This window comes from Natrix helvetica (genome assembly GCF_964273705.1).
Source record: "Natrix helvetica genome assembly, chromosome: 9".
NCBI lineage: Eukaryota > Metazoa > Chordata > Lepidosauria > Squamata > Natricidae > Natrix > Natrix helvetica.
Genome location: NC_138560.1, coordinates 5,333,227 through 5,356,125, shown reverse-complemented (window position 1 = coordinate 5,356,125; position 22,899 = coordinate 5,333,227). Strand labels below are relative to the sequence as shown.

The 22,899-nt window shown below is 46.0% G+C and overlaps 1 protein-coding gene and 1 long non-coding RNA gene across 2 annotated transcripts in view; one reads left to right on the top strand and one right to left on the bottom strand.

Annotated features, from left to right (window-relative positions):
* CADM4 (cell adhesion molecule 4) overlaps positions 1 to 22,899 on the bottom strand; it is a 153,155-nt gene that overhangs the window by 4,856 nt on the left and 125,400 nt on the right. Inside the window, exons 2-8 of the mRNA XM_081962260.1 lie at positions 13,690 to 13,836; positions 13,223 to 13,375; positions 11,519 to 11,653; positions 9,959 to 10,120; positions 5,127 to 5,217; positions 1,646 to 1,818; positions 761 to 889 (exon numbers count right to left, since the gene is read on the bottom strand). Coding sequence (XP_081818386.1) covers positions 761 to 889; positions 1,646 to 1,818; positions 5,127 to 5,217; positions 9,959 to 10,120; positions 11,519 to 11,653; positions 13,223 to 13,375; positions 13,690 to 13,836 — 990 coding nt within the window. The remainder of the gene's footprint in view (positions 1 to 760; positions 890 to 1,645; positions 1,819 to 5,126; positions 5,218 to 9,958; positions 10,121 to 11,518; positions 11,654 to 13,222; positions 13,376 to 13,689; positions 13,837 to 22,899) is intronic.
* Positions 16,273 to 18,137, top strand: LOC309396537. Its single transcript, XR_014176127.1, has 2 exons — positions 16,273 to 17,728; positions 17,914 to 18,137. It is a non-coding gene; the product is annotated as an uncharacterized lncRNA (long non-coding RNA).

The window sequence follows — 22,899 nt, the reverse complement described above, 5'->3', positions numbered from 1 at the left end:
AGAGCCGGTGCTGGCCGTGGTGCAGAAGAGGCCAAGAGAGCATGTGAATGGGTGCTCAGAAGCTTCTTTTGGCTGTGTTGGTTCTACCTTTTAGAATTTGAATCTGACGCCAAGTGGCTTGCAGGGAGATGCTGTGTCCTCCTTCCCACATTCCCAAGGGGGAAGAGAACAAGGGGGGCTGGTCCCACCCGGCATGAGCACCTCCACCCAACGCTCAACCCCCCAAATGCATGCTTGCAATGCCCACTTGGAAGTAAAAGAAAAAGAACACCAGTTTGCCATTCATTGGCCAGCGGTGAGAGGCGAGGTTACTTAAGAGGCCTGCAGTTATATTCCTTTTTAGGATCTTTGGCCTGCCACACTCTCTATTATTTCATTATGTTGTTTCATTAGTGTAGTAATTGGGAGGGGGAATAGAAAGGAGTAGAATTGTGGGGTGTGTTGTTGTCATTCTTTTCTAGAAGCCCAAGGTCATCTTTTGTCTCCGCACCTCTGCACCTGACCGGAACCAGCTGGGTGGAGATGCCAGCGTAGCCGAAGAAGATTGGACCATGTGATGGATTTATGGGTGTGGGGATAAGATCATGAACTTTCAACTGGGTGGAATCCCAGGAAGCTTTTAGATTTGGGATTCCACAGTTCGTTGCCAACATGTCTGACTTATTAAATGGGAACGTTAAGGATAGCTCTGCCTTGGACTCTGGTTTAATTCTGCATGATATTTGGAACGCTGACACCCTCCTGGGCTCCCCTCACTCACCTTTCTGCCGGATGGAACACCATACCATGACGATGAGTACACAGATGACCAGAAAGACGAGGAGAGCCAGGATGCCCCCCACAATGGCATAGGGCACTGAGGTCTGGGCCTCTACAATAGCCCCAGGATCTGCAAAGGAGAAGGAAGGTGCTGAAGACACGAAACCGAAAATGGAAAATGTCTCTTGCAAGAATTGCCCTGCTTTGCAAAAGAAACGGGGGTCTCCTCCATTTTTCCTATTTCTGGCCACCCTCCCTATGGGCAATGGGGAGGCAAGGGCCCGAGTCAGCAGACATTTCCAACCCAGGCCTCACCAGGAAACGCTTCACTTTGACGTCTGTGGAGATACTCAGTCATCCAGGTCATGCTTGTCCCATGTTATTTTTTTTCCCCAGAGGCAACTGGATTTTTCTTCGAAGATGTTTCGCTTCTCATCCAAGGAGCTTCTTCTGTTCTTCAGGAAAGAAGAGTTCTTCTTCAGAGCTGAAGAAGCTTTTTGGATGAGAGGCGAAACGTCTTCAAAGAAAAACAAGGAAGTCCAGTTGCCTCTTGAAAAAAAAACTGTTATGGTAATCGACTCTGAAGAAAAGTTACCACAATCATCCCCCCAAATTAAGCCTAATTGATCCAGGATCCGATAACCTTGAGCCTGGTGAGATTCGAACTGCCAAACTGCAGTCAGCCGGCAGTCAGCAGAAGTAGCCTGCAGTACTGCACTACGCCACTGTGGCTCATATTGCAAATGCATGCCAGGCACCTAGTGCGAAGGTTGGATTTGGGACCACAAAGACCAAAAGGAGCAAATGCCGGAAGATGGGAAATGTGAGGTTCTAGGAGGTTCAGGCAGAAGCCGAAGAGGCCTCAATAAATTTTGCTTTGACTTACCATAAACCACCAGAACGTACTGGTCTGAGGACCGTCCATGTTTATTGGCCACTTGGCACGAGTAGGTTCCGTTATCCAGCATGCTGAGGCTGGGGATGGTCAGCACTTCACCCTCCGTGAGGGCTCGCTCGGGCAACGTGTCGTTCGCTCGGGTCCATTTAATGTCTCTGGGCCTGAAAGGGGCACCCAAAAAGAATCTATTAGCCCCTGCCTCAACTCTGGTGCTGCCTCGCTGGTGCTGCCTTCTGGCTGTCCTCATTCTCTGGTGCTGCCTTCTGGCCACCAGCGTAGCATCCTTTCCACCTCCACTCACACACACCCTTTTTGAGAAAGCAGTTCTTTTCTCTTCAAGGTTATTCGCTGCCAGACCAGGTGATGGATGGACAAGTGAGGCAGCGGCTGGATCAAGGGGCACTCGAGTAATAACTCTGCTCAGGAATTGTACCAATCCGTCAGGCGGGTCAGGGAGAGCTGCAAGGACGGCTTGTTCACAAAACGGTGGGGGGGAAAATTGAGGATTGGGTCTCGGGACCCTAATGGGACAGGTAGACATTTAAGGCAAAATGGCTGGTTTTATTATATTGATGGCAGCCATGGCCAGGACGTGAATTAAAAAAAAAAGTTGATTTTTTTTTTTTAAAAATTAAAAGATACCAAAATATTTGAGGAAAAAACAAAAAACACAAAGAAGATATTAAAAAGTGTCTTAAAATAAAAGATTAACACATATCCTTCCTAGTTGAATGCTGGTGAATATAATACAACAGTGTGAATTTCCACCCCTTTACAAAACAGGCCAAAAGAATTTTATATCAATTGCAAAAAAGTTGAGAGGGAAGACAAGAGTGACACGAATAATATCTGGAGATATACAAATAATACGAGATTATCCCTAATAATTGAAAAAAAGAGAGAGAGACAAGATTAAAATCCCCCAAACCTTCTGTTAACAAACTGTTATGGTAATCGACTCTGAAGAAAATGTACCACAATCATCCCCCCAAATTAAGCCTAATTGATCCAGGATCCGATAACCGTGTCTAGCAATTATCAGTTGCTGATTGGATTCATACAATAAAGCCAATCTTCAAAGCCAATCTGCCCAGGATAGAAATCATGTCCCTTCTTCTGCCTGTTGGCATTCGCAGCAAAATACAGAGATGAAAAGACAGACGAGAATTGTTGACACACTGAGCCAGGAGCAAGCAAGGTTTTGTCCTATTTTTGCATATTCTTTTTCTTTTAAAAAAACCAAACTGCGTCTCCTTTGCCAAGGTTATATAAAAACATGCCAAACCCAATCGTCGGAGGAGAAAAGTGACTCAGATGAGCACGTGCCACCAACAGCTATTCCTTTCCTAAACGGCCATTGGCTGTGAAAACTGTCTCCCATGTCTCATTTTTCACACATGCACAAGCACACACCGTTTTTGAAACAGCTGATGCTCCAAAACAGAGAGAAGTCAAAATTGAAATCAACATCTCCCAGGAGAGGATGGGATGATTTGTGCCAGATCAAAAAGGTTCTTGGTAGGTTTATATCTAGTGGCCCCCCAAAAAATAGGGCTCCCCCATCACTAAATCGAATTGTAGAAATTAAGATTTAGATTTGCACGGTGGGAGGGGCAGGAATCAATGAGTCTTGAACTACTACTACTACTACTACTACTACTACTACTACTACTACTACTTCTTCTTCTTCTTCTTCTTCTTCTTCTTCTTCTTCTTCTTCTTCTTCTTCTTCTTCTTCTTCTTCTTCTTCTTCTTCTTCTTCTTCTTCTTGTCTGGGAAATTCTGGGAGTTGAAGTCCACACATTTTCAAGTGGTAAAGGTTAAGAAACACTGTTTTATGGCATTCCACTCCAGTAAGTTTGGACTCTGGCCTTGTATTTGGTTCTACCCCTTAAGCCCAAAAATCTTATTTTGGAAATGGAATCAGTTAGTAGACCTTGAAATAAGTTGTTGTTTTTTTAACGGCAGAATCTCCAAACTTAAAATCTGCCCAGTTGTTTTCTGCGGCATCCTGAACCCTGGGCTACAGGTAGGGTGAGAAATTTATTTATTAGATGTTTATTCTGCTTTTATTATTTTTATAAATAACTCAAGGCGGCAACCATAGCTAATACATCTTCCTTCTTCTAGTTTCCACACAACAACCCTGTGAGGTAGGTTGGACTAAGACTGGCCCAAAGTCACCCAGCTGGTATTCATGCCCAAGGTGGGACTAGAACTCACTGTCTCTTGGTGATTGGCTCAAAGTCACCCAGTCGGCTTCCATACCTAAAGTGGAATTAAAACTCACTGTCTCCTGGTGATTGGCTGAAAGTCCCCCAGTCATTTTTCATGCATAAGGCAGAACTAGAACTCACTGTCTCCTGGTGATTGGCTCAAAGTCACCCAGTCATTTTTCATGCATAAGGCAGAACTAGAACTCACTGTCTCTTGGTGATTGGCTCAAAGTCACCCAGTCGGCTTCCATACCTAAAGTGGAATTAGAACTCACTGTCTCCTGTTGATTGGCTGAAAGTCCCCCAGTCATTTTTCATGCATAAGGCAGAACTAGAACTCACTGTCTCCTGGTGATTGGCTCAAAGTCACCCAGTCATTTTTCATGCATAAGGCAGAACTAGAACTCACTGTCTCTTGGTGATTGGCTCAAAGTCACCCAGTCGGCTTCCATACCTAAAGTGGAATTAGAACTCACTGTCTCCTGTTGATTGGCTGAAAGTCCCCCAGTCATTTTTCATGCATAAGGCAGGACTAGAATTCACTGTCTCCTGGTGATTGGCTCAAAGTCAGCCAGTCATTTTTCATGCATAAGGCAGGACTAGAATTCACTGTCTCCTGGTGATTGGCTCAAAGTCAATCCAGTTGGCTTTCATACCTAAGGCAGAACTAGAAATCACACTCTTCCCAGCCACGCCGTCTGGGGAATTCTGGGAGCTGAAGTCCGCACAGCTTCAAATTGCTAAGGTTCAGAAGCACTGCTCCACAATTCCACACCCAATGGCCATTGGCCATGCTAGCTGACAATCAGAAATCTGCAAGTTCTTTCTGAGGTTCCCAAGTTGGCTGATCTTCAGGAACTGCTCCCCCACCTTCAAGAGGCTCAAAAGCAAAAGGGTCTTTTGTGAAAAGTTGGGTTTTTGATATATTGTTTTAGTTAAAATGCAGACAGAGGCAGATTTGGTCTAATAATCAATACCCTTGGTTGACGAAGCCCAAAATATTCCAATATCTTCCTTGACAGCTCTCATTTGTTAGGGGTCGCCAATTTCAGCTTTTCTCAGCACCAGATTTGGCTTTTTAATAAATGTCAGTAAAAATCGGTCTTTTTTTAAAAAAAAAGAACAGGGTAACCGCTGCCACAATCATGTCATTCCTTTCCCCAAAGCCGCCTCGTTTTCTACACAAGGTTCTTTCCTCCTGCCACCAAAATAAGTCCAAAATTTGCTTTTTCCCACCCAGAAAAAGGACTTACAGTGGGTTGCCGTTTACAGCGCAAGTCAAAATTAAGGTGTCGCCTTCCCTCATAACTCCCTGAGGCGGGTGGATTCTCGCTGTGGGTGAATCTAGAAAAAGAGAAATAACAATAACAATAACAATAACAATAACAATAACAACAACAACAACAATAATAATCATCTAATAATAATTTGGAAACAAATACTGGGGGGATGACGACGACACCGGTGTGTCTGTCTGTGTGTGTTCCAGCATAACTCTGGAATGCCTCGCCTGTTAAGGAGAGCGAGCACAGCGTCTTAAAGTGGCAATTGTTTGTTATGTCAGTTCTTTCGCAGTTTCCTCTGGAAAGCCAGTGAACCAATGGGGCCTGATGGATTTGGGGCAAGGTGCCAGGGCGGGAAAGAGGAGTGCATGGGAGAGGGAAGGGATAGGGCAAGGATGATGGGCATGGGAGTAAGGAGAAGAAAGGCCCCTTTCCATGGTTCCTTGTCAGACAAATGCTTCAAGGCAAAGTGCTAGGACTGTAGACAGGGCGGGAAAGAGGAGCGCATGGGAAGGGGAAGGGAGAGGGCAGGGATGATGGGCATGGGAGTAGAGGGGGAAAAAGCCCCTGTCAGATAAATGGCTCTCATAAAATGGATCGGTCACATCCCCAACCCGATTTTTCGATCTTCTTTGTGGTAGCTTGTTAAGCTAACGGGGTGGTAGAAAGTGAATATGGCGGTCACTGAGCAAATGACGTGGTCATTAAGCGAATCTATTGTAAGTGCCGATTTGGGGCATAAATGATGGTCACATGACTATGGAATGCTACATATTTCTACGTAAATATCAAGTTGGGATCCCTGGAATAACACCCCAAAAATCCATCAGAGAAAGGAAATAAGCAAGGGCAACATCGGAAGGAGGAAGGAAGAGGAGGGAAGGAAGGAAGAAAGGGGAAAGGAACCAAGAGTTGGAGAGAGGGTAGGAAGGAGAGAAAGAGAGGAGGAGGGGGGGAAAGAGAGGGGGGAGAAGAAAAGAGGAAGGAGAGGAGGAAAGAAGAAGGTAGAGAAGGGATGTTAGGAAGAAGGAAAGAATAGGACTGTTGCAAAATAAGATGGAGATACGGGATGGCAAGAAAGTGACCCCAACTGTGTTTTTTTATATATTTGTAAGAAGATTGTGATAAATGTTTGTATTTAATAGATAGATGTTAATAGTATTTACGAGAATGTAGTATATTTGTGAATGTATATGAAAGGAGAAAGTAAAACTTTTTTTTAAAAAAAGAGTGAACACCGCGGCCACTGAGCAAATTCCATGGTCATTAAGTGAATCTATTGTAAGTGTTGGTTCGGGGCATAAACAATGATCACATGACTATGAGGTGCTACAAATGGCCATCAATGCAGCCAAGTTGTTAAGCATCTGAGGTAATTGTGTGGGAGGGCGGGAGCAACTGTTGGAATTTAGGATCGGGGTCATAAGTCCCCTTTTTGACTCTGTTGCAACTGTCACTACATCGTAAGTCGAAGACTAGCTGCGTTCCCCCTCGGTGGCTTTTCTTTAACAAGGATTGTCGAATTAGAGAAGAGAGCCAGAAGTTGGCTTCTGTCAAAAGTGCCCAGGTTGGCTCAAAATGCTTCTGACAGCTCACTTGAAGGAGTCCCTTTGTAGCCATTGTAGGAGGGAACTCACTCACCGAAGCAAAAAAAATATCACAGCCTGCTCGCCCTCATTCCGACACACCGATTGGAATCAAAGGCTGAAGCTTGAGGGAGCCGCAGCTTTTGAATCCAGCGTGTGAATCGGAAAAGGGGCTCCCAGTTCCCTTCTCATCTCTGGAAGGCAACCTGGCATTCGTCTCCGTGCGACAGCCTTTCAGATTTTTGACGAGTTGCTATCCTTGTTCCTTTAATCTCTCTTCACAAGATTTAGTTTCCACTCCTCTGACCGTCTTCTCACACTTGTCTGAACTACTTCCAGATTGCCTTTTTTACCCACTCCTTTTTCTTTCTTTCTTTCTTTTTTGGGGGGGAGACTTATATCGCATGGCTGTCTCAGATGCCTCACTCTACTACGCTACCTCTGCAAGTTCTTCTCCAAAAAAGAGGCAGAGCCCAGCCCAAAAAAAGTCCCCGCTCCGTAGCGGTGCAATTGATCCGTTTCGTAAAACATTAACTTTGCATTTGACAATGTGTCCAGCCTCGGTCCAGACGCAGTGGCTCAGTGTCTTAAGATGCTGAGTTTGTCGATCAGAAAAGTCGGCGGTTTGAATCCCTAGCACTGAGTAAATGGAGTGAGCTCCCGGGACTTGTCCCAGCTTCTGCCAACCTAACAGTTCAAAAGCACGTAAAAAATGCAAATAGACAAATAGGGACCACCTTTGGTGGGAAGGGAACAGCGTTTTGTGCGCCTTTGGCGTTTAATCCTGCTGGCCACATGACCAAGGAGACGTCTTCGGACAGCGCTGGCTCTTCAGCTGTGAAACGGAGATGAGCACCGCCCCCTAGAGTCGGGAATGACTAGCACGCATGTGCGAGGGGAATCTTTACTCTTACCAGCCTCCCAGTTACTTCCTGCCCCTTTCCCAGCTGATCAAGTTCGTTTCAATTTTTATTTCTACCTCCTTAGAATATTAGTTAACCCGTCCAGCTAAGGGTCATATGCAAGTGATCAGCATTCTCTCTGCTCCCTCATCAAAAGTCATTAAAATGCTGGAGAGTCGGGGATGAACCGTGGGGCATCTTCACTCCCCTCTGATGAAGAACCTTCTCTGCACTCTTTGACCTAAGATTTTCAAGCCAGCTATCTGTCTCCTTCATGTCACACTACCCAGCCTACACTTAACTACTTTGCTAATCAGACTAGGGTAGAGTGTACTTGTTCAAATGCAGCTTCTCCCGAAGCATCTGGTTGATCGATGGGAAAACAGGACGTTGGACTAGATGAGTTTTTAATCTGATCTAGGAGAGAGCTGCTCTCGCTGTTTGTTCTCCAGTTTAAAATGCTGGAGTCAAGCTATTCTCCAAGGCACCTGAGGGCAGGACAAGAAGCAATGGGTGGAAACTAATCAAGGAGAGAAGCAACTTAGAACTAAGGAGAAATTTCCTGACAGTGAGAACCATTAATCAGTGGAACAACTTGCCTCCAGAAGTTGTGAATGCCCCAACACTGGAAGTTTTCAAGAAGAGATTGGATAACCATTTGTCTGAAGTGGTGTAGGGGTTTCCTACCTAAGCAGGGGGTTGGACTAGAAGACCTCCAAGGTCCCTTCCAACTATATACAGAACCCTTCAACTCCCAGGCTGTGATAGAAACCCTGAGATTGAGGAAAATATATGCCATCCATAGGAGTGAGAAGGGAGTTTAATATATATATATTAAAGCATATATATATATATGCTTTCTTTACATGCTGGATTTGTAAACCAGTAACTTCCATAGCCAGAAGTGTGAACGTTTTATATCACTATCCCCTCAGAAACTTCATCCATCATTAATGCCTTAAAAAAGAAAACCACACTACACTTTATTTATTGTCAACAACCTTGGAATCCTGCTAGTAGGCAGAAAGGCAGAATAAATAAAAAAAAATCAAAATGAGTGCATAACGTAGTAGAAGCTGTTTTCCAAGCACAGCTCCCAAAGCGGAACAGCTGAATAAAATATTTTAAAATAATAAGCCAAGAATGAATATGTGAGGGGGGGGGAGAAACACGATTCATAGAGGAAAGACTTAAAGGATGAAGTGGTACAAGAATCTGGAATTGTACAGAATCCAATCCAAGGTAAACAGGTGACTCTATCAAAAGTGTTTTCCCTTAGAGATCATTTTCCTATTCTGACCCAGGCTTCCTTAGACAGCAAGAAGCAAAACCTTGGTCCCAACAAAACCTCTTTTATTTACATGACTGGGAATTCCTTTCATTCACAGTCAGCAAGGCTTTAGCAAACAGCCTTTCAGAGGTATGTTTATCCACACGCACCTTATCTCGTTTAGAGAGCTGCCAGATAACTAGCTTCCAAAGGCAGGGCAAAGCAAAACTTGGCACAGAGTCTTTTATAATCACAAACAGAACTTTCTGGACCAAATGAATGAATGGTTTCCTGCAAAAGCCGCTTCCCCATTCGCTCCCCTTTTGTTTCCTATGGGGGGGGCAATCACCTCCAAGGTGTGGCTTTACTCCCAAGTCGACCCTGTTTTCTTAGTTGTTCTTGTCTTCTGGCAGCTCTGCGCATGCGCACACTGGGAACAGGCTCCAGCTGTTCCTCTGCCTCACTGCTGTCTAACTCCCTCTCTGCCTCCGACACAGAGACCTTGTCTGAGCTTTCCTCAGTCCCCAGGATTGGCCCATGTTCCTCCCCAACCCTCCTCACTCTCTGACTCTGCTGCCAGCTCCGTTGCCCGCCAGTGGGCCCCAACACTCCCATGCCAGTTAGTTGGTGGGGCTGAAGTAAAGGATAAGCAGTGGTTGGAATGAAATCTTGGCGGAGTATCTATCCCCTTTAAGACCCCTCACTTTTGCGCATCTATTTTTGTCAGCCCCCCACAACAGATAAACCAAACAGGAAACACTAGATTAACTCATTCTACTTTAGCAGAATTTTGCAAGCCTGAAAGGGCTTCAGACTTTTCAACAGTCCGCCCGTTAGGCCAGGTTAATTTCTTCCTGAAGTTATGGAGTGTTTGTAATTGTTGCCTCCTTCATTCAAACAGGACCAGGGAAAAAAAGTGCAGCCAGGATTCAAAATGCGACATGGCTCCATATCTCAATCTCGCTAACCCCGACCTTGGCTTACAAAAGCTTTCTACCTCTCCTGCCCCCTCTCCCTCCTTAGGGAGATCCAGCGGTCACTTACACTGCACATCTAGCACGTACTGCGTCTGCTTCCGCTGACCACGCAGCGCCGGGTGGATGGCTTCGCACGTCACAATGCTGCTGTGGTCCTTGCGCTCCACCCGAAAACGCACCATGCTGTTGATGCTGAATACTTTCCCGTTCTCTTGTTTGCTGCTTGTTCCTGAAATACACACAAACGGCACATCAGCCCCATCAGATAACCCTGACGAGCCCTTAACAATTCTCCTTTAAGTCAGGGGTGTCTGACCTTGGCAGCTTTTAAGAGAAAAGCAACAAAGAGGACTAGGGGGCTGGAGGCTAAAACAGATGAAGAACGGTTGCTGGAACTGGGTATGTCTAGTCTGATGAAAAGAAGGAGCAGGGGAGACATGATAGCAGTCTTCCAATATCTCAGGGGTTGCCCCAAAGAAGAGGGAGTCAAGCTATTCCCCAAAGCACCTGAGTGTAGAACAAGAAGCAAGTTGGACTAGATGAGTTTTTAATCTGATCTAGGAGAGAGCTGCTCTCGCTGTTTGTTCTCCAGTTTAAAATGCTGGAGTCAAGCTATTCTCCAAAGCCCCTGAGGGTAGGACAAGAAGCAATGGGTGGAAACTAATCAAGGAGAGAAGCAACTTAGAACTAAGGAGAAATTTCCTGACAGTGAGAACAATTAATCAGTGGAACAACTTGCCTCCAGAAGTTGTGAATGCCCCAACACTGGAAGTCTTTAAGAAGATGTTGGATAACACTTTGTCTGAAGTGTTGTAGGGTTTCCTGCCTAAGCAGGGGGTTGGACTAGAAGACCTCCACGGTCCCTTTCACTCTGTTATTCTATTCTATCTCTGGACTTCAACTCCCAGTTATGTATTATAGGGATAATCTCAACAACTGACTCTAGGTGGACTCGAAATAAAAACAATTTCAAACGTTACAAAATGTGTGCATGACATCCACAACGGCCAAGCAGCATCAACCCAAATCACTGGCTTAACTAAGAAGAGGGTCCCTGCACAACCTCAAAGCCCCAGGCCTGAGCATAGAATCTGTTTCTTTATTTGAGGAATAGTTGTTGAGTCTATCCCAAACTGTAAGGCGGGAACTCAAAAGTCCTTTTTTAAAAAAATTAAAAAAGTCAACTGGACTATTTTTTGGAGGAGGGGAGGAGGAGGAGGAGGAGGAGGAGGAGGAGGAGGAGGAGGAGGAGGAGGAGAAGGAGGAGGAGCAGAAGTAGTAGTAGTTTCACTTTTCATTCCAGAAGCTCCATCCATGATGAAACGTCTTGCATGAGAAGTGAAACATCTTCTTCTTCTTCTTCCTCAAAAAACAGTCCAGTTACCTTTTAAGCACTTTTGAGACAACTATGACCTGGATGACTGAGAATCTCCATAGACATGTAAGAGGGAAGTACCCTCTCCCATCACTCAAGTCAAGTGGAAGAGTAGGCTCTTCCTTAATTCCAAGTTGAGTTTGGCCTAAACGCCAACAGAAGAAGTGCCTGGATCCCACTTCCCAGGAAATATATTTAGTTTATTTGTCAGGTGGTTTCCCCAGTGGCCCAAATCAGCATTTGGATTGACACCTTTTATCTCTTTTCGGTCCCGGTACCAGCGCAGGGTGGCCGCAGGGCGTGACCTGGGAACGCTGCAGGTGAGTTCAACTTCTCCTCCTTCTACCGCCTGTTCCTTCACCTCCACTAAAGGACTGTCCGGGGGAACTGGAAGAAGAAAAACCGGGCAGATCATTAGTCATCACCTCCTTCTTCCCATGGCTGAATCCTTCACCTGAGCACCTGAACCGCCTCCAATGGGGCAACTTTCTTAATTAATATTTCAACGGCTAGTGATGGTGGGAGGAGGAGATGTCTTCACCCAAGCTTCTCAATCCTGAGAAGGTCATTTTAGGAAGGAAAACAAGAACTTAGCCTTCTACAATGAGGCTAAGAAGAAAAACAAAGGGAGGCCCAAGAGATGAGTATGAATTTCTGAAGATTACAAGGGTTTGCTAAATCCCTTGACCTCTATTTGTTCCTTCCAACATTTCGTGCTTGCAAAAATCAAGGTTTGTTTTTTTTTAAAAAAAAGAGGTATAAGCTTTGTTTCGTTTGCATCAATGCTTCCACTGATGTTCTGCTGAGGAAGAATCTCATTCTTCTCTCTCACTCTCTGAAGATTATCTGCTCCCCTACCGCCAAAGGTTGACCTTGAGAAACGATCGTGTCTTCTAATAGTCTTTTGTCTGGCAGGTTAGGTAGATTCCCGAAAGTGTGACTTTCAGAAAGGCTACAGCTCAGCCTCAAAGCACATGTTCAGCACGCTAAAGATCTTAGGTTCAGTCTCTGAGCGCTCCTGGGGGGATAAAGCAGACAGGTCTGAAATTCTGCACAGCCATTGAAGCCCGTCTAGACAAAATGTCCTTTGCACCATCAACTTCCAAAACGTACCTGATTCCCCCCACCCCCCCAGCCCTTTGGTTCAGCTGGAGTCCGACTTAGAGAGGTGAAATTTAGAGGGATGAGGGAAAACCCCTTTGCCAGATTGCAGGGTATGAAAACAGAGCAACATATACACACTTGACAGACCTTATAAGTCCATGATGGTGAACCTATGACATGCATGCCACAGGTGGCACATACAGAGCCCTCTCTGCGGGCATGCGTGCCGTTGCCCAGCTCAGCTCTACCTCGCATGCGTAAGTTTAAAAGACTAAATCAGGGGTGGGTTCCTGCCTGTTCTAACCTCTTCTATAGAAGAGGTTCCACAAATCTATAGTGCCGTTTAGAACCGGTTCCAGCTCCCTCCCCCCGCCCATCCGCACATCATCAAGATGAAGAGCGAGAGGAGGAATTCTGGGAGTTGAAGTCCACAAGTCTTAAAGCTGTCAAGTTTGAACACCCCTGGGGGTTTTTTTTTCTAAAGGGTTAGGGGCGCAAGGGTCTTGTAACTTGACAGCTTTAAGACTTGCGTGCTTCAAATGCCAGAGTTTCTAAGCCAACATTTTGGTTGCTAAGCAAGAGCGTTGTTAAGCCACGCCCACCCAGTCATGTGGCTGGCAAGCCACTCTCACCCAGTCACATGGCTGGCAAGCCACTCCCACCCAGTCACATGGCTGGCAAGCCACTCCCACAAAGCAAGCCACACCTACAGAAGAGGTTCTAAAACAATGTGAAACCCACCACTGGACTAAACCATGGGTGTCCAACCTTGGCAACTTTAAGACTTGTTGAAGTCCACTTCAACTCCCAGAATTCCCCAGCCAGCCAGTTGCTTAGCGGGGTGACACCTACCCAGGACTGTAAGGATGGCAATCTGATGGTGAGTATCTTCTGTGTACAGCTGGCAATAGTATCCGCCTTCATCTTCCAGACGGGCGTTGGAGAGCACAATGCGAACCTGTTTTTGGGTGAACTCCACCAACTGGAAACGTTCATCCTTCAAGGCTGTAAGCAGCAGAGGAGAAAGTTGTGGACCAATAAAATAAACAAGGATCACTTTGAACGATCTTGAACGAAATGCACTCAAAACCGTAGAAATGGTGGTAGACTTTGGGAGAAACACTTCTATGCTACCACCTCTTACAATACTGCCAAACACAGTATCAACAGTAGAGACCTTCCAGTTCCTAGGTTCTATCATGTATCAAGACTTAAAATAGACACCTAACATCCAAAAACGTCATCAGAAAAGCACAACAAACTGAGATCCCATCCTCGTCCCTTCATTTGACACCTTGAAGCCTTGGAAACCAGGTTACCTCGCGTGCCATTAAAGAAGAGTGTTTGCCGAGATGGATTCTGGATCACCACGATGGAGCCATCATATTGGTGCAGTCTGCAGTTGATCTCAGCCTGTCCGCCTTCTGCTACTGTCACATTCTCGGCTTGGACCTCCTGAGCTCTAGCTAGGATGGAGAAAAAGAGAGAAGGGGTTACCAGTCTTGTTTCCTAGAGAAAGGACACCTGGTCACCATCAAGGACGTCTGCTAACTAGGTGGGCCCATCCTTATCAAAAACAGCCTCTTGCAAAGGGAAGAGTTGATGGACATCAAGGTAGCTTTGGAAATTCCGGGTCGGTGGGAACTAACTCAAAATAAGGATGAGCAAGGTACATCCCTAAGAAACCACTTAGCAATAACACTTAGACTTATATACCGCTTTAGAGTGCTTTAACAGCCCTCTCTAAGCAGTTTACAGAGTCAGCCTATTGCCTCCCAACAATCCGGGTCCTCATTTTACCCACTTCGGAAGGATGGAAGGTTGAATCAACCTTGAGCCTGGTGAGATTCGAACTACCAAATTGCAGGCAGCCGGCAGTCAGCAGAAGTAGCCTGCAGTACTGCAGTCTCACCACTGTGCCACCACAGTTCTTACTTACTGCGACTTGCAGAGTGTTCTCCAAGCAAACCTCAGAGGGGAGCAGAAAAGATTAGAAAATGAGTCAGAAAAACCATGCTCCCCAACTTCCATATCTGGTTGCAATACTCCCCCTGGCCATTAGATGGCAGGAGAGAGTAAGAGTTCTTTGCTATTAGCTGGTGTTTATCCAGTAATCTTCGTTTTTGCCCAAATATGGTTGGCTTAGCCTCACTATTGGGATGTGTTTGCGTGTCTGTGTGTGTATGTTTATTATAATTTTGTCCCAATAAAAGAGAATATTTATAGCTCAGGGTTACGAGGGCTCCTAGATGTTAGTGCTGTGATTAGCACCGATGATGTTTCCTACTTTGCGTAATGAAAAGTCTGCAAGAAAACAACCCAGCTTAGAGAGCACCAAGGATCCTTTATTATAATTTTGGCTTGTTTAATGGGAGGCCATCTAGATAGAACGATTCATCTGCCTAACTGGTTTATGCAGCCTATAATCTGAACGATAATGGTCAGTGGTCAGCGGGTGGATAGCCTTGCCAAGGAGCTAAGAGCCGGAGGGAAGGCCGGGCGATCTCCTTCTCTTCCTTTGAAGCTTAACTAATCGTCCTTCCCATCCTCGCAAGTCAGCTATGATTCCACAGAGGGATAAACGAGAGGACATTGGAGTAACACAAAAACCGGTACAGTAAAACGTGAGAAGAGGAGGGCATGACAGGAGAATTCCTAATAGGAACAGCTTCATCCCAGGCGTGTGGATTACAAGGCATAAAAACATAGCAAGGTTGCACAGTCTCAATGTTGGCATTTCGGGGACTGCGTGCAATCTTAGCAAAATGCACAGGGCTTCCGTGAACCCAGTCCTGACTGGTGCCATGCAGGTACTTATTTATACCTCTTAACAATCCCCTCTCCCTGCCCGTAGGACAACACACAAAATATTAAAACCCTTTTTATAAACAGCACAGAGACAAAAGGGCCCCGGGTCAGTGTTAGAACCGTGTTCTTCCCCCCGTGCATGCTTCAGCCATGTTAAATGAATGCTAAATGGTGGAAACCTCCATGCTAATAGGCTTAGCGCGATTCCAAGGTTGACTGGCATTATCCATGCTAAACGCCAAGAGCCACTGTACGCAACCCTTGCACAACACAAACTTGACGTAAACTGAGCTTTAAACTTGTGACTTGTCTGCAGCCTTAACTGCATCGCTTTTCCACTCTGTGCATTTTGAAATGGGGAGAGGGTTTGTGTTAATTAAAAATTAATAGAATGCAATAATATCTATTATATCCTATCCTATCCTATTCAATTCTGTTCTGTTCCGTTCTGTTGTTCTGTTCTGTTCTATTCTTCTATTCTACTCTACTCTACTCTACTCTACTCTACTCTACTCTACTCTACATTCTGAAGAGCGGGGGAAAGGAGGGAGGATGAGGAGGGAAAAGAAGAAAGGGCAAAGCAGAGGAAGTAAGGGAGGGGAAGTAAGAATAGGAGAGAGGGTAAGAAGGAGGAGGAGAAGAAAGGAGTAGTGAGGGAAAGAAAAAAACAAGAAGGAGAGAAGGAAAAACGAAGGCAGAGAAGGGATTTTGAGAAGATAAGAGGTTGTTGCAAAAGAAGACTCAGGTATGGGGTGGCAAGAAAGTGACCCCAACTGTGTTTTCTATATTTGTAAGAAGATAGGGATAAATGTTAATAGTTAATAGATAAACGTTAATAGTACTTGCAAGAATGTATATTGGTGAACATATTTGAAAGGGAAAAAAAACTTTATGTAAAAATTGGAGAGAGAGGGTGATGAAGCCCGTTCCAAGCAAGGGGTGTGAACTTTGGCCGTTTTGTGTGAAGGGAGCCCCACCAAAAGTGTTTATCCGGCATCTCAAAACCCCGCAGAGAAATTTCCGCCTGAAGATAATCCCCTCTTGTCATTCAGAAGGACTCATCTTTTTTTTCCCCCTTCTTTTTTGCAGGTTGCATAAATTATGCATTGGAGTGGCAAAGTTCCTCACTTTAAAATGATTACACGCTCTCGATTATTCCTCCCCCGTTTCACCCCCGTATCACATCACCGTGCCGTTCAACCGCAGAATGAAAAGTCTCGAAAGCATCCGCACCCATCGCCACCTGGTTACACCGGAAGACAAACCATCGAAGCTGCCCCAGAACACCTGAAGGGCACCCGATTCCGATGCTGGGCTTGCAACCTCCGCTTTGCGAATGTTGTTTTTGTGTTTAGGGAGGTCTCCAAGCAATGCAGGGACGAGCAGAGATCTGAACAAAAGCCTCGCAAGCATCTCACACAGGTGCAAGGACAAGAGAGGACACAGGTAAACACGGGACGGGAAATGTCTCCAGAAAAGGCCTGCGTCTCTCCTCAATCATAGCCCAGATTATCGTCATCATCATTTAACGACCCCATAATCCCTTGCGGGGTGGAGTCTGGGCATCTGAATGGAGCTAGCAGAGTGTTTTAATGGCCAGATGCCTTTCTTGTCACCAGTACGGAGTTTTATTCGGCAGATGTATTCTCATGGTGCCCAGAGAGAGTAATATCTGCCTCTACCTAGGATTGAACTCACAGCCTCCTGATTATGAGGCGAGAGCTCCACCTCTCGGCCACCGCACCACTCTAACTGTGGCCCAGATTATGAGGGTGTACATTTTTGTCGTTGTCTCCAGCAATTCCAGGATGCCACGTGATGGTACCCACGCTGCTCCCCCACCTCTCCACCCTGCAGATGGGCAGCAGGTGGACGAGGCATCCCTTGCCAGAAAAGTACATGTAGCTCTCGACTTACAACAGTTCATTTAGTGGCCGTTCAAAGTTACAACGGCACTAAAAAAAATGACTTACGACCATTTTTCACACCTCCAACCATTGCACCATCCTCATGTTCACATGATCAAAGTTCAAGTGCTTAGCAACTGACTCCTACTTACGACCGGGGTCATGTGATCACCTGTGGCGACCTTCCGATAAACAGCGGGGAAGCTGGATTCACTTAACAATTGTGACAAGAAAGGTCGTAAAATGGGGGCAAAACTCCCTTAACAAATGTCTCACTTGGCAACACAAATGTTGGGTTCCACCATGGGTCATAAGTCAAGGACTACCTGTGCTATCTTGGATGAGGTTTAGTGGTTTAACAACTGCAGCAAAAAAAAAAAAAGATTATAAACATTAAACAACCACCTTGCTTAACAACAAAAATTCTGGTCTCAATTCTGATCATAAATCAAGGACTATCTGTATGTTATAGCAAGGGGTCCCTAACCCTTTGGGCCGTGACCCATTACTGGGCCGTGGCCTGTTCGAAACTGGGTCGTGGAAGAAATGGGCAAGAAGATGGGCAGGAAGTTCCACTTGCACAAGTGGCGGACAAGCACGAGAGAGAAACTTTACTCGCTTGCTCGAGTGGCAGTTCGCAAAGGTATGACACACACACACACACACACACACACACACACTGTCAGGCCTGTAGTTATGTTCTTTTTAGGATCTTTGGCCTGCCACACTTTCTTATAATTTCCTACACTGTTTCATTAGTGTAGTAGTTGGGAGGGGGGAATAGAAAGGAGTAGGATTGTGGAATGTATTGTTGTCATTCTTTTATAGAAACTCAAGGTCATCTTTTGTCTCCGCACCTCGACACCTGACCGGAAGCAGAGGGGTGTAGATGACAGCGTGGAAGATGATGATTGGAACATGTGATGGATTTGTGGGTGTGGGGATAAGATCATGAACTTTCAACTGGGTGGAATTCCAGGAAGAACATTAGAGTTGGAATTCCATAGAGGTGCTAACTTGCCTGTATGATTAAAAGGGAACTTTAAGGATGATTCTGCCTTGGTCTCATGATTTCATACATGGTATTTAGAACGCCTGACACACACACACACCCCAGAGGTGGCATTGAGCCAGTTCTGACAGGTTCTGGAGAACAGGTAGCAGAAATTTTGAGTAGTTCGGAGAACCGGCAAATAGGCTGGCCACGCCCCCACTGCCTCCCAGCCGGTCTTCTTTTGTATGGCCTGAACAGGAGAACGGAGCTGGAAAGCAGATTAGTGGGGTGGGGAGGGAATGGGTATTTTGCAGTGTCCTTCCCCAGCCACACCCACAAAGCCACGCCACGCCCAAAACCACGCCCACAGAACCGGTAGTAAAATAATTTTAATCCCACCACTGACACACACACACACACACTGGGATGCCAAGCTGCAAAGGTTGGGGCCAATTGTGTCACAGCCCACGCTTTGAAATGATGTGGAACTGATCTTGCCTTTTTCTTTTAATCTGACATCTTTTTATAAGGTTTCATTACCATATTGCCCCCTCCCCCTCCTTCCCTCCGGGGCTCTTCTCTTCTCAAGTCTGAGCATACCCAATTCCTTTGATTTTTCACAGAATTATAGAGTTGGAAGGGATCCCAAGATTATCTAAACCAATCCTTTGCAACGTGTAGGAAAACCAATTAAACCCTCTGTGAGAAGAGGCTGCCAGAGATAGCGGAGCTAAGACCATTCCACGTTGAATGAGATTGCAGGTGCCAGGAAGGTTTTTTTTCCAGAGATCTGAAGGAAATTCAGGTCGCTGCAAACTTACACCTGTTATTTCTGGATCTAGTTTCTGGGGCTATGAAGAAAAAAAATTGCTTTTGACCACCTTCTTACGTTCCTGTTGCTTCTCAGCTTACAATCTTTCTACTCCCTGCTTACAATCATAATTTGGGACTGGAACTCCCATCGCTAAACGAGCCAATTGTCAAGTGAGAGGTGTTCAGTTTAGGACATTTTTTTGCCAGGTTTGTTAAGCAAATCATTGCAGTCATTAAGTGAATCATATACTCAGTAAGCGAATCCAGTTTCCCCTTGGACTTTGCTGTTTGGAAGCCAGCTGGAAAAGTCCCAAATGACCCTGCAACCATAATAAATATTTACCAGTTGCCAAATTTTAATCAGATGACCATGGAGACAGTGATGGTCGTAAGTGCGAGGACTGATTCCTAAGCACCATCATAACTTTGAACAGTGGCTAGACAAATAGTTGTACGTCGAGGACTCCCTGTATGTGGACACAATCTCACAGGCCTAAAAGAGATTTATAGAAAGGTAAAGCTCTGTTGAACATCTCATGTCTCATCTGAGAAAAAGGCACCATTATCTTTAATGAAGAAATGAAACAAAAAGAGAGAATGAAAAGTAGTGGGTGGATGGAAGGGTGGAAGGAAGAGGTGGAAAGGTATCTCTGTGGACTTTCTGTTTTTTCTTTGAAGACGTTTCACTTCTCATCCCAGAAGCTTCTTCAGCTCTAACAGGATTGTGGGCAATGGAAGGATTTATATTCCTTGCAGACAGCTGGACATTTGCATCCTTTTAGAGGGTTGTTGAAGCACTTGATAGATCCTCTAAATCCAAGGACCCTCCAAAAGGATGCAAATGTCCAGCTGTCTGCAAGGAATATAAATCCTTCCATTCTCCACCATCCAGTCAGAGCTGAATAAGCTTCTTGGATGAGAAGGGAAACATCTTCAAAGAAAAACCAGAAAGTACAGGGGCCTCTTGAAAAAAAAGCACCTCTGGGACAACCATGACATGTATCTCTGTGGAGATAAGCAATGCAGAGAGGTTCTACTCTAGTGTAAAGCATCCTCTTCCTCTCCCAATCATTGTCTCCATCACCTCCTTCCAACGTACAACATTCACAGCCTCCATGGAATTCCTGGGGAGACATTCCCACTGTGTGCTTCTTGTTAAAAGTTAAGATTACAAAATGCCATTCAACAGGGCACCATGCCAGAGATGGAGGAATTAACCCGGCTGCCGCAAAGGATCTTCTAGACCAGGGGTTTCCAACCTTGGCAACTTTAAGCCTGGAGGACTTCAACTCCCAGAATTCCCCAGCCAGCTCCGCCAGGCTTAAAGTTGGCTGGGGAAAGCTGACTAGGGAATTCTGGGAGTTGAAGTCCGCCAGGCTTAAAGTTGCCAAGGTTGGAGACCCCTGTTCTAGAGCATTGGAAGCAGAGGTGGGTTGCTCCGGGTTTGGCCCGGTTCGGCTGAACCAATAGTGGAATTCAGACCTGGGTTGGAGAACCAGAAGCGAACCAGGCCTGCCACGCCCTCGAACCGATTCCCTCGCTGCCGCTGGACTGCCTCCATTTTGGTTTTCAGTGACTGCGCGTGAGCAGCTCACTTTAAATTGTTCTGCGGATGTGTGGCAGCAACCCACCCCTGACTGAAAGTGATGGCAACAAATCCAAGCCAAAGACCAGCTCCATCAAGACTCGACGCTCTTTTGACTGTCACAAAACTGGGCACCAGTTTCAGACAATGATGCCCAGAGTCCGGTTGCCCAATCTGGACCAACCAACTTTCTGGAAATGCCAGCCAGTGACTAATTGGTTTGACATGAGGCCTCCTCTACAGAGTCTCCCTTCATTTTTTTCCCGACCAACTTTGCCCCAAATAGCAGACCCAGGAGAGAGGCAAGAGACAGTACGATTATTATTCATGAGTACCGTTCCCCTCTGCTCTGCCCCCAAGAGCTCGGGGCCAGCTCGGGTAAGGAGCGCACTTCCATTTTTAAGGCAACTGCAGAGGAGAAAAAAAACGTCCAAAAGATTGCGCCTCTCGGAGAAATACGCTAATTTTTTGTGTCAGCAAAAAAAAAGAGGACCGAAGAGCATGGGGATGGTAGAGGAGACGAGCAGCTCTGTCCAAGTAATATGTCTATATATCAGTGATGGCGAATATTTTCGGCACCGAGTCCCCAAACAAGAACGCAGATACATGTGCGTGCATGTGTGCATGTGCCGGAGCATCAAAAACCCAAAGACCAGCTGCCCATTACCTGCTTGCCGTTTTCAGGTCGTTTTTCTGCTGGTTTCGACCCCAAAACAGCCCCCAAAACAGCCTGAAAACAGCTTGATTTTGGGCCATTTTTCAGGCTGTTTTCCTGCACTCTGACACTTGCGAAGACCAGCAGGCCAGCACACATGTGCGTCAGGAGTGGGTTCCTGTACTAGTTGGTACCGGTTCACTTCTGTGTGCGCTTTCCCGCCGCACGTTGCTTGCACATGCGCGGTTGACTGTCATTTGTTCTGCACACGCACAGAAACATGCCAGCAACGTCAGAGGGAACCGGTTCGGGGGCGTGGCCAGCCTGTGTCACTGCAACTCAGGCCGAATCACCACTACCGGGAGCAACCCCCCTCTGATATGCATGCTGGAAACCAGAAGAGCAGCTGGCAATGGGTACATGTCCACCGAGAGGGTGCTGCGTGCCACCTCTGGCACACGTACCATAGGTTCGCCATCACGGGTTTATATTACCTCTGCCTTTGGAATAAGCCCAGGTGGGAGCAGAGGGATGGGTCTTCTTTACTGTCAAGCCCCCTCCGAGAAACATCTGGAGTGCTGAGTTCTTGCTGCATGAACCTCACTGCAAGACGGACGCATCCGGCCATACAGCTCCATTACCTGAACTAATAAATCTGTCAAATTTCTCAGGCTGATTTTAAGCGGTCTTGATCAACGCACGCTCCATTCCGCAACAGCAGGGCAACAATTCATTCACGACGGTTCTGGCTGAGCTACGCCAGCGGAGAAGGCTAGCCTGCGGCTGCGTTCAATGCGGCTACTTGCCGGACTTCCTGAAGAGTGAAAAGAATGGCCTAAGAGCAATGAGGCGGAAACGTCCTTGTTAAAAAAGAAAGAAAGAAAGGAATATTCTTTCATTCCCTGGGGGGGAGTCACCATCCTCGGCCAACCAAATGTCAAGCCACAAGATAACCCAACGTAGGCACGTGGGAAATACACTGGGCTTTTGTCCACTTAATAGCATGACGGGAGAATAAATCGGAAAAGCGGAGCCAGAAATTAAAAACAGCAGGGATGGATTTGGTAGAAGAGAAGGGCAGAAGGCAGGAAAGCATGCAGATTGCATAGCTCTTTTTTTTCCCCATCAAAAGCTACAGAGTCCACTTATTGTTTTTTTATTGTTTCCATGCCTAAAGATGAAAATACATATAGTCATTGACTTACAACCGCCGTTGAGCCCATCATTTCTACTGCTAAGCGAGACAAAGGTGAATTTGGATCCATTTTACAACCGTTCTTCCCACAGTTGTTAAGTGAATCACGACCATTGTTACATCAGTCACACGGTTGTTAAGTGAATCTGGCTTTCCCATTGATTCTGCTAATCAGAAGGTCTCCAAAAGAGACCACATGACCCCGGGACACTGTGACCATCACGAGTCAGTTGTGAAATGTTTAAAATTTGATTACGTGACTGTGGAGAGCCTGCAACGGTCGTAAGTGTGAAAAACGGTCACAAGCAGAGGTGGGTTGCTCCCGGTTCGGCCCCAATCGGGAGAACCGGTAGCAGCAGCAGCGGGAGGTTCCGCCCACTCACTTCTGCTCATGCGAACTGGTAGTAAAAAAAAATGGAAACCCGCCACCGGTCAGAAGTCACTCTTTTCAGTGCTGTTGTAACTTTCAACAGTCACTAATTGAACGGTTATAAATCGAGGACCACCTGTTCTTTAAAAAAGCTATTTCTCAACAGAGGTTAAACCTCCCTTTCAGAGAATGTTCAACAACT